The sequence below is a fragment of the Polyodon spathula genome, chromosome 5 (assembly GCF_017654505.1).
Source record: "Polyodon spathula isolate WHYD16114869_AA chromosome 5, ASM1765450v1, whole genome shotgun sequence".
NCBI classification, from domain to species: domain Eukaryota; kingdom Metazoa; phylum Chordata; class Actinopteri; order Acipenseriformes; family Polyodontidae; genus Polyodon; species Polyodon spathula.
The window spans coordinates 3,216,351-3,228,790 of record NC_054538.1 but is presented as its reverse complement, the minus strand read 5'-3'; the positions used below and the strand labels follow the sequence as shown (position 1 = coordinate 3,228,790).

Here is a 12,440-nt window from a genome sequence, read left to right as displayed (position 1 = left end):
ATTAAGTTAGAACTGGAACTAAGAAACAATGACTAATGGTTTATTGCAAAACAGCAATAAAACATGTTGGATTGCAAAGGAAGAACACATGTATTGTGTCTCTTGAGGTTAAAGTGCACAGATTAAAGACACAAACTGGCAGGAATACAGGAGATCCAGGCAGAAGAATCCAGCCGTAAATCAAAAGGGATTACAGCTCTTCTTCCGACTTTGAGATGAGTGTAGCTATTTAACTTTTAAAACAAAGCTTCACGCAAATGTTTCTTCAAATAATTAGTTGATTCCATTTTACTAGCTCAAAAGCAGGTGGTTACAAGCCGTAGGAGTCTGTGAGTGTTTAGGGTTCAGATACTACACATCACCTCAGCTGCATGGTCTTTTTCTTTTTAGGGTTCAAATACTACACATCACCTCAGCTGCATGGTCTTTTTCTTTTCCGATGCACAAGACATTAAGATCCTTATAGAAGTTTCCCTTATTAAAAGCATAGTGTGTGATTAGCAAAGTGAAAGGGTGGTAAAGCATAGGTAAGCATTGTAAAGACCAGATGAATGGTAAAGTATATATAAAAATTGCAAACCAAGGTAGACTATGGTAAATACACAGTATAACCATGGGAAAAGCAAAATACCATGGCAAACCTTTATAAAGGCAATCCCACTCACTACAGCAGAAAGTGCTGCTCTCCTGCTTCATTGACTTCAGCAGTGACACGGTGAAGCCGTCTGTGCAGAGTGATGTATGATTAACCCCACTGAAAGTAGAAAGGTGAGTTTGTGGTATTCATTTGTTTTCTGACGATGTTAAGTTCTCACGCTGGCTGACACATGTATCTTCAGTTGGACAATAGGCTGTGGATGTGGCAGGTAAATGGTTAAAGATGCTACTTAGATACACACATCTGAATATATAGAACTGTGCTGTAGTTGTCCAATCCGTAAATGCTGTTATGTAGTTTGAAAGTTTAGTCCTTGTGGGAAATAATGTTTTGCTAAAAGGAAGGGTAAATGAAGTCTGCCGTGCTCTTTTTGTCATCTGAGAAAGTCTAGTTTGGTTTTTTTTAGACGTATTTTAGAAACATTGTGGCACATACTCAAAGGTCGTGAGAATGTTTTTATCTTTCTCGCAGCTCTGCTTGTGTTGAGAATGTTCTGCGAAAAATCGCAAGTAAGCGAAATCTAAAACAGTTGCAGAGAAACTGCAATTATCACAGCGCTGCGGGAATTAATACATTAACATGAATTAACACAGGAAATCAGCCATCGCAACTCTCTCGAGGTATATAACTGCAAAATGAAGACACGTTATTTGGTCTTGAGGCATAGCCCCAGCACGTCTCTAGCTATGAAAGTTAAAAATGTCATTAAATGTTTTACTCTCAAATGCGTTTTCTTACAGTTCTCAATAGTTTTATCTATTCAGCAAGCTAAACAGAGACAGTCCACTTTCAGGAACATTTAATTACTCTACCATTTACATGCCATAAAGATGGCACTGGTTGCGAAAGAAGGACCGTGACTCTATTGACGTGATTGATTGATTGAATGATACAAGCAAATTTCTACACTACTTGGTTTGATTGATTTTTAATGAAAACAAATATTGTAGCCTACTTCACTAAGGTGAAAACTGCCTTCTGTTATTTTAAAACACCACTGCTTCCGATTATATTACTGCTTAATAACAGGAACAACATTTCATTCAGGATTAGGGTTGAACTTAAACACGTTCATGCCTACCTGTACCCCTCCCCCACGCAGGAACACTGCCTGCTAACTTCCCCTATATATATACCAGTCGGGTTCTCTCGTTCCCTTTTTCAATGAATATAATTGAATTAATAGAGAATAAAAACAAACCAAGCTCATAAAGAGAATGTCTGTGTAGGGTGTTTGTGTGTGCGTGCGTGTTTTCATTTCTTCTTTTTTTTTTTTTAATCAATGTCATCTGAATACCTTTCCCGGCACCGCTTTCTTTACAAATTAAGCACTGGTAATTAATATTGTTTAAAATAAACCACAAATAAATTAAATGTTTGAGTTGGAAATACACCAAAATGTTATTATGTTTAATCAAAATATAAATCGACTAAGGACTTCTTATACGCTGTCTATATATTCTGCCCTCACGATATTTCCTCTTTTTCTGTTGCTCTCCTAGCATTTGCAAATACAGCTGTCTGAAAACCACGTCCACTCTTTAACTGGAACCAGAGATTGTCCTGAAATGCTTCTTGCGAAATAATTAGGAGTGTAACGAGCTTTAAGTGATTTCCATGCAACACAGTGATTTCCGAGATTATTCGTGATGACACCTCCCCCAAGAGGGAACGCACTTACGTGAGAACAACTCGCAAACCCATTTTTACCAGCGCAGCATCTATGTTGAATCTCACTCAAAAGCGAAACTTTTGTTTCTCAAAAAGGACTTGCGGAATAAAAATCTCTGCAACTCCACTTCCGACACACGCAAGGCGTTCGAATATTTGGCCCGTTGTTTTTAGTGTCTGAGATGTGGATGTGAATTGTCTTTGTGTTGGTCAGTACTGTGTCCTGGCTGTTTATGTGCTGGAAGCTAGATAAATCTGTATATTAAATATGAGAGTTCAAAATGTTTTTTCAAACACTTTATCTGGCATCCTGCCTCCCCCATAATTTTGACTCCTTCAACTTCAATTCTACTTTCTGCCTTCTTAAAATATTAGGACAATTTGTTGTTGTTTTTCTGTGTTCTCAAAGTCCTGATATCACTGATTGACATCATTTTGAAAATGTTTAACCAACTGGATGTTGGACTTCATTACCCTCTCCTCATTGTGGCTTTGTTGGCATCTGTGTCATTATTTCAAGAACAGCCAGATGATAAGGAAAGATAGTTAACAGTGACATCACACTGCTATTACAGTACAGCAATCTCAGACTACAGGAAATAACAGACCCTGTTTTGTTTTTTTACAATCAACACCACTGTTTCTATGACAGCAAAACATCTATTCAAGAGACAGGGCCCTCTTGTTTTCTCTAATTTTTTACAGCAGCACCAGCAGTTGTTCAGTACATACAGTACAGAAGTTCATGATGTGATACAAACTCTTTACTTGGTCATGATACAGCTCTGGAATTTGCCATATGATATTTAGCACAATATATCACTGAACAGTTTGATTTAAATATTTGTTGTTAATTGATTTTTTAAGTCATTTGTACTTTAAATTCTGTTTTATCTTTATTATTTAATCTTTTTTTATTATTTAATTGCTTATTTGGATTATTCTATACTATTACAAAATGGCAAGTATAGAGAGAGCAGTCTCATTGGCTAACAAGTCTTACAGCCCGAGTGGATATGTCACTATACCAGTACAGCTCCGAACTGTTCTGCCTGATTCACTTAGTAGGGTGGGTGAGAATTTTATAGCAGAATAAAGCACTCCAGATGGTTCAAATATGGTCCAAGATCTGTAGGAATAGAAAAAGCCTTGTGCTGAACAACCACCTGTCAACACCCTGACGCCTCTCATTGCTTTCTTTTATTGCCATGTTCTTTCATTTGAATGTCTGTCCTAAATCTCTATAGAACGTGTGCATACTTGGGTGGGTTTCCATGATATTGAAAGTGTTTTCCACATAAAATCTGAACACACTGACAGCCCACAATGGTCAATGTTTTCCAGCCCTTTCTGTGTGTGCATTTTAACCCCCCTGTAAAAACATATAATTCTGTTAGTAGGTATTGTACTGTATCTGACGATTTTCTAGATAAGGTGGCCAGGACTACATTACTATGGAAATCAAGTTCCCTGCTATGACTGGGTGTAAGAGTTATTTAGCTTGTAATCTAGGTCTGTTTAATGTCAACAAGTCTGTTCTCTAATTGTCCTGGCAGTAAAGTTATTACTCCCCCAAACCTTACTGGAAATAAAGGTCATGTCTGTCTGAGATTTCACTGGGGAGAGAACCTCAAGTCTCTCCCCTGTGAGTTTTATAGAGATAGTTAATTTGAGTCCCTCCGTAACTGTGTGATACAGTTGCTGCATCATAATCAATATGTTGACAGCTGCAGCTGACATGTTGAATTCTCTTGGGCACGTTTTTGTTTTTTATAAATGGTAAGGAAAGATAACTGCCATAGGGTGGCTCTGCCAAGCCCTTGCACTGCCTGTCACTGTACCTGTGTGTTTGCACTCACGGCAACAGCAGATTGCTTAATATACTCCTTCCCCTTTGCCAGTTAGATGATGTCAAAGTTTAATAAAGTCCAGTGATACTCTCAATATCTGCTCTGAAACCAAACATGACGTAGATTCTCCTAAGACTTGACTGGCAATGTATTTCAACAAAGAAAAAAATAGTCACTCATCAATATAACTGTGTTGAGTGCATCCAGAAAAACACACACAATAAAGTTATTGGAACAAAACAACCCCAGTATATACATACAAACATGCATAACATGGTTACAATCCATATGCATTCCAATGGATTCACTGTTATTACTGTGGTGTTCCACACTTGAACCCATAATGAATCTGTGGACATTGTTGCTTTAGGTATTCATTTGGAACAGCAGTGTAAGTTAATGACGGCGCGGGTATGTATTTGAGATTTACAGTACAAGGCATGGCACACAGTTGAAAGGTTATAGTTGATCAATGTTTATATGAAGTCATTGAGTGAGGTTGTTAAGTCCCAGCTTTCTTGTCATTCACTTCAATGAAGTTTAAATTACTCCCACATCTGCATACTGGAGGAAGGGGTGAGCAACACAACAGATGGAACATTTAAACACAGTACAATGCTATACTTTGAATTGTATAGCAAGAAGTGTGTCACACTGCCTTATAAAAGTTTACCATGGTATTTTTGCACTGTATTTTTGTAGTTTCCCCATGATTATACTTTGCATTTACTATAGTTTATCCTGGCTTGCAATGCTTATTAATATGGTGTACCATACCTTGCTATTCTTTACAATGCTTGGCTATGCTTTACCGTGTGTTCACTATGCATTATTACATTTTGCTTTGCTTTTACTATTTTTCACAAGGGCTTTAATAATGTATATTATTGGATTTCTAGTTACAAAAAGGTATTTTGAAATACATTTCATTCACTGAAAGGAATGATTGAGTACATCAGTGATAATTAGAAGTTTAAACCCAAGTTCTGAATGTTGTATGTTGGGATCTTTGGCCCAATTAGATACATTCACATCCAATCAGCCCTTCTGTGAAAGTGTGGCTAGCCTATAAATGAAATACAAAAATTAAAGCAGGCTGGTTGTGTTATTTTAACTGGGTGTATTTAGTACCATTATGTCTTAATAAACCATTGCCATCTAAAAGCAATTGTCTACTGTAAACCCCTTTGTAGTGTGTGGTAGACTCCGTCATCCTACTTGAAATGAGATATAGCACCTTAGAGAGAGACATAAATAGATATTAGGGCTGTCAATTAATCACAGTTAATGTTTTAGATTTTTTTTTACTCTCTGCCTTGACTAGAGTGAATTCACTTGGTGCATGCAATACAGTAAATACAGTCGTCGTTTGAATACAAAGTTAGTCACAGAACTGCATTATGGAGCAAAGCACTAAAAGTGAAGGACTTATGAATGGGAAGTTTTTTTGTTGTTGTTTTTTTTTTAACTTTTTGACAGTTCATTGGCTAAAAGACTGTTACTAGAATCTGTTAGTTCCAATATCACAGAATGCATCTAAACTGTACCACCTCCTAGCTGTAAACACACCTTCACTTCTCAAAATAAAATTTCTAGCAGTTATTCTGCTACAGGCAGCAACAACAGAACAATAAATGAAACGCTTTTTTTTGTTTTTTTGTTTTAACAATTTCAGGGACTCTTCCTGCAGCCTGAGCCACTAGAATTTAACAGGCAGAAAGTAGCTTTTTTTTTTTTTTTTTTTTCAGTCCATGTTCACATTGTGAGTGACATTTATAAAGTGAGTTTGTAATAACAAGGATTCCTGTTCATGTCTGTGCTGCTCCATCATATGATTGTTTATTTATTATTTATTTATACAGGTTGATTTATAAAGGGAAGTTTGTAGGGTAACAAGGGCTCATTCTAGTCAGTCTGTGTACTCATAATTTTAAACTGTAAATTTTAACTGAGTTATTGTAATGACAGACAAGGGGCTGGGGATACAATGTATAACTAATGCTGTAACATTAGGGGGTGCTGACCATCATGCTATTTTATTGTTTATGACTTTTTTATTGATACGGATTGCCTTTTTTAAAACAGCACAATACATATGGGTATGAGATTTGTGTTGACTAACATCGATGCTTTTAATAAAAGATAAAATATATTCAAAATGACTAAACGTGCAGTTAAAGCTAGTTCATGTAAAATAAATTTTGGGATTGTCGGATTTTTTCTCAAATTTGATTAATAGCAATGCTGGAAAACAGTTTCTATGTATATAATGATTCAAAACATATAAATACCCTGACGAAATATACCGTCAAGCAAGCAATATAATCGGCGTGAAAATGCAGTAAGCTGAGTAATAAACTGACTTGTGATCAAGCAGTTGGCTCAAACTATTTAGCAGCAAATGCTGGAGTTTCTCTGTATAATTGTGTGTAAATATAAAACCATAAAGATGGGCCAGCAATATGAATCCAGAAATAAGAAAACAGGGTTTTATGATGGGCATTTTTTGGATGATGATAATAATAATCAGTATCAGTAATCAAACAAATTTGAATGAGATGGATGCAATATGTATATACAAAGTCTATATATTTTGAGGCAATTACTAGAGAATACATGCCTGGAAATCCCTTTGGGTTTATTGTAGTCTATGGTGATGAGAATACATAATGTGCATATTAAACTGTTGCAGAAAATGAAAGCATAAGCACACACAAGCAAGTAAATATACACTGCAATAGTCCAGTTTAAAAATGAGTTAGGACAATATGTATTTGTTGAAAGTCAGAAAAAAAAAAAAAAAAAAAAAAAAAAATATATATATATATATATATATATATATATATATATTATATATATATATATATAATATATATAATATTGTTAATGATTTCCAGTTACTTCTAGGGTACCTTTTATTTATGCCAGCAGAGTATATATGTTTTGCTTTGCCTAACAATCTACTGCTGCTAATTCTATGATTATTAAGAGACTGACAGGATGGGATGAACAGGAACAGTTCCCAGTTCTGCCTTCATGTTTTATCTGTGACGTGTGTGGGAAAGCCAAGGCCCTTCTGCTGTGCACAGGGGTCAGAGGGCTTGCTCACAGTGACCTTTAGAGACATATTACATTCTCAAATGCTGAGGCAAGCCCAGCAATTCCAAGTGAATTCAAAGAATGTTGACTGAAGAGATGTGCACTTTATGACAGGACCACCTGATATTTTAAAAACATAAATGATTACCTGCAACTACAGTTAGAAATTACCTTGGAAAGAGATCTCTGAAACTACAGTTCGACATTACATTGGAAGGAGATCTCTGAAACTACAGTTCGACATTACCTTGGAAAGAGATCTCTGAAACTACAGGTAGACATTACTTCGGAAAGAGATCTCTGAAATTACAGGTAGACATTACATTGGAAAGAGATCTCTGAAACTACAGTTAGACATTACATTGGAAAGAGATCTCTGAAACTACAGTTAGACATTACCTTGGAAGGAGATCTCTGAAACTACAGGTAGGCATTACCTTGGAAGGAGATCTCTGAAACTACAGGTAGGCATTACCTTGGAAAGAGATCTCTGAAACTACAGGTAGACATTACCTCGGAAAGAGATCTCTGAAACTACAGGTAGACATTACCTCAGAAAGAGATCTCTGAAACTACAGGTAGACATTACCTCGGAAAGAGATCTCTGAAACTACAGGTAGACATTACCTCGGAAAGAGATCTCTGAAACTACAGGTAGACATTACCTCGGAAAGAGATCTCTGAAACTAAGGGTAGACATTACCTCGGAAAGAGATCTCTGAAACTAAGGGTAGACATTACCTCAGAAAGAGCTCTCTGAAACTACAGATAGTCATTACCTTGGAAAGAGATCTTTGAAACTACAGTTAGACATGGTGCACATTACAGTATAGGAATATAACCCAAGGTATCTTAGCCATGTGTGTTATGATGTGCCTAGTATTTGAAACTTTGGATTTCATGTACACGCATAGATGTGAGCAACCAGTGCCCTTTATTTCATGTTTTCAAAGCCCATTATCATAGGTACACAGGGCCAATAGTAAGCAGTGTTGGTACAGCTCCATGATGATGCCATTGCAAATTCCCATGTGGTGACAAACCCTCCCTTGCTAAGTGAACTGTCACCATCACAGCAACTCTTAAAGACTATCTTTGTCATGACACACTTCTCCATTTGGTTATATTTATCATTTGGTTCTCATTTGGTTTTATCAAGCTGTTCTGTTATCACTAGTTGCTTCATTTGAGTCTGTGGTTCCTAACTTCATTCCTCAGGGATCTAAATATTACAAATCTTCACTTCTTTTAAAACAGTATTCAAGTCAATGAAGATGTAGTCAGTGAGAAAACGATCCTATATGTAATTGTGCCTCAAGAGTCTACCATGTAAGTAGATAGAAACATGTATATGGTACCGTTACTGGGAATGGTCATCAAGGACTTTGGAAAGCCTTGATTCAATCACCCTTCGATCTAACAGCTCTCCTGTTAAATAGACTAGTTGTATACACAGCACAGCAACAGTATCAAGTCTACATGTACAGACTCTCTTTCCTGCTAAAAGCCAGTTAGTCAGCACAACCCGTTCTTCCTTTTATAGTCACAGTTAAAGCTGCTGTTGGGTTTAACTCATTTTTCAAAGACATTGTTTAATGCTAAAGAAGCAGTGGAATCTGGACAGCTATCTCCACCTGTCGATACCTTGTTTAGTTACGGTCAGCTAAATGCCAGAGAGACTGGACCAGAGGCTGAAATAGAATGGTTCAGTATAACCTCCTGGAAGCATTAAGACATCATTAATAGGGTATAAATTAGGGCAGCATCTAATACAGATAAGATTAGTGTCACAGACGGTTCTGGCACATCTCTTTTGTTCTATAAGTCATTAGATCCTTTTGCATGGAAGGCCTCGGTTGCAAAGGTGTGCGGTTCTTTGCTGGACCCAGATTCTGTTAAAATGTATTTGCTCACTGATGATGGGAATGAGAATGCAGAGATGGGAGCCTAGCTAACAAGACTGAAGTTTTTGCAGGTTTCAGGCTTTTAAAGACTGTTACCCACACCTGTGAGCAGAAACTGACTCACTGAGAGCAGAAACTGACCCAAGACTGTCACAGCTACTGGAAGCAGGCTGATCTTTGAGATATAAATTGAACATTTGTGAAACTGTAACAAATATTGTAGTGACTGTAATGTGATTTAAAGAATATACAACAAGTAGAACATATTATTAGCAGACCTGTGTAAGGGCTGTGAGAAGGAGTTCATTGCATTGAAGGTCAAACTGGCCTGCTGAAAATTCCAAACCTCCCTTATCAGCAAAAGCATATTTTTTAATTAGACTCAGAGTCTCAAAACATTGAGATAAAGCAAGAGCAGACTTTATGGAGCACAGTTAATATGCCAGAAGCAATCAAACTAGGTTTGATTATAGTAAGAAAAAACTAAAGTATTTAAATAAATAAGAAACCAAATATAATAACATTGAGTAAATGTGTGAGCAGTCCTGAGTTTTAATGATTAAGGTTGCATTTGCTGCTAAGCAGGTACCTAATAAAAAAATGCCTCTTGCCTTCTGTGTATATCAATGAAGTAAAATAGAATTGCAGTTTATGAGAGATTGCAATATTAACATACCTGAATGTTATAAAATTATTTATAGTATAAACTGTAAGTTTACATATACAGCGAACCGATTTGTAACCTCGTTTTCACCTGCTTGTAGTACAGGCAGTGTTGAAAATGACTCATTGGTTTTGGCCGATGAAGCAGGGATTTTTGATGGTCAGCAACTTAAAAGCCAAGATCCTCACTATAATGAGCGATCTCATTACTATTAACGAACAAAATACCTTTTGTACAACAGAAGGTGGGAGTTTATATTAAAACATATATCACAAAAAAATAATTAAATTAATTAGAACCTGGCAGTAAGAGATGGGAATGGAAAGTGTAGGACATGTTAATACGTTAAGTTAGATGTTGGTTTGAAATAATGAGTATTAGAAAATGCTTACGATAGTGTTTCATATTAATCAACCCTAAAATTGGCAAAAAGCAGAGGTTGTCTTAAAACCTGCTTTAACTGGGTTTTGTATGAACAGTGAAGGAGGCCAGACTTAGTTCAGTCACTATAACACTATGGCATTCTAATATATTAATGATAGCATGTATTTAGATATAAATAACTGGATCTTCCATTAAAAGCTTAAAAGATTTATCAATGGAGTAAAATAATATTACAATTTCTAGGAGCAACTGTTATACTGAAGTAACTAAAGTTAAACTGTTGAAAGAACATTGTAAAAGTTTATTATAACAGAAGCATGGCACTGACAATATTGTAAACATATTGTTGGAACACATGTGAGATAATGTTCATGCTGTGGATTTGGAAAGTGCTTACAGGGAGTTTCATATTAATTAAAACAGTGGCCTTGCCAACTAAACAAGTTGATTGGAAACCTGCTTGTGCAGGCAACTTTTAGAAACAGAGAGAGGTCAGTTTTAGTACAAGCATGGTACAAGTTAATATAAGGCTATTATATTTAACACATTTCCATTATAGCTTACATTTAAATGGAAATAACTGAACTGACCACTGTGTGCTTATTCAAAGGCTTGCCATACCTGTATATGAAAGTAAACTAAACTGAAATGGTGATGAGACATGTTGCTCAGAGGGAATATATTAGGCTCAGATTTATATAATCACAGAATGACTATATATATATATATACACACACATAAATAGCATCTCTTTTAATACACATATAAACTTGTATTGTATTGTGAGGTATTATAGCAAGGATCCTGTGAACTGTGATTCATCTGACTTCTTAGAAAAAGGAGGGGTTGAAAAAAGAGACACTATGAGATCATATTCCAATATTTTTGGAAATAAGTTATATCCAATTAATTTTGAAGGTTGTTGAACAAAACCAATTAGTTTTAAAAAAGAGTTGACTGGATCCTTCTAGAATATATCATTAACTCAAAGATAAGAACTGTCAAGGCAGATAGATGATCAGATTTAATTGGGACTCCTGACATATTTAATGGAGGGGAAATCCTATACAAACCCCAGTCAAGTATTGCTCAACATGTTAACTACAAGCTGCTGTGATCCATGCTCTGAGGATCTCTGAAAAAACTGATTCCTGTTTGGTCAAAGTCAAGTCTCTGCCTTTTTAAGACAGTTCTGTCCTACACTACATTTCCATTTACTGGAAGGTAAGCATATATTTGAACGTAATAACTCTTTTATATTGATGCATTGCTATAAGGTATAGGATTTATATTTTAGCTACAGAGAGTGATATATTGAATGTTCAAGAACTTAGCAGTGGACGCTTTAGCTTTTTACATTTTATAGCCTGAAGGCTAAGCGTATGACAAGTATATTTGTATTACTGGATTGAAGTACTAATGCTGTCAAAACTGTAAAGCACCAGGAGGGGTGCTGCTACGATTACATTTCTATTAAGCACCAAAACATTTATAGAGGAGGTTTTGGACAACTGTGGCTTGTTCTGCCAGGGGTCTGGAAATGTAATTCAGACCATTACATGAACGTTTAAATTCCTATATTTGTATAGTTTCATAAAACAAAAAGTATTATAGTTAATGTTATTGTGGCAGGCAGCCATTACCCTGTAAGTAATGTGTGTATGGGTATGTAAGGTTGGCAAGGATGGGGTTAAATCTCTCACTGCCAGGTGTTGTCATTCCCAAATTAGGTATATATAAGGAAGGACAAATCCTTTGTTTGTGAAGGGAGTAGGTGAGTAGGGGGTGATTAGGGGGTGATTAGGTGACTAGGTGAGTAGTAGGTGAGTATGTGCTGTTTAGGTAAGTGCTGTGAGTTTTGTATTGTTTTTGGAGAATTTGGTCAGTGAAGGCGAATGTCCAGCATGACAACAAAATTGTTTTGTTTAGCCTTTAATTTTGGCCCTTGTGCCTGTTTATTTGTTCCTGTGTTTTTTATGTTTTTTGTTTAATAGCTTCACTGCGGCTTCTGTCTCTGAATCTCTAATTGCTGCAGATAACATCTTGGGCTGTGACATTATTCTGTCACAGTCACATAGTAAACAAGGTCAGACTGGTCTACAGGTGAACACGTTGTACCATTTTTCAAATGCTGTATGGCAGTTGGGAAATCTACAGGCCAAAAGATGCTTTAGATGCACATTTGTAAGTAAATATCCATGACTGGTTTT

At 36.2% G+C, this 12,440-nt stretch overlaps 1 protein-coding gene across 4 annotated transcripts in view; it reads left to right on the top strand.

Annotated features, from left to right (window-relative positions):
* Positions 1 to 12,440, top strand: part of LOC121315423 (filamin-A-interacting protein 1-like) — a 35,837-nt gene that overhangs the window by 354 nt on the left and 23,043 nt on the right. Inside the window, exon 1 of one of the 4 annotated variants that reach the window (XM_041249488.1) lies at positions 629 to 768. The exons of 2 other annotated variants lie outside the window; for them this stretch is intronic. In XM_041249488.1, the coding sequence (XP_041105422.1) occupies positions 742 to 768 (27 nt within the window). In that variant the 5' untranslated portion in view covers positions 629 to 741. Of the gene's footprint in view, positions 1 to 628; positions 769 to 812; positions 867 to 12,440 lie in introns of those variants that run through there. One more of the 4 variants, XM_041249487.1, reaches the window with a different exon arrangement.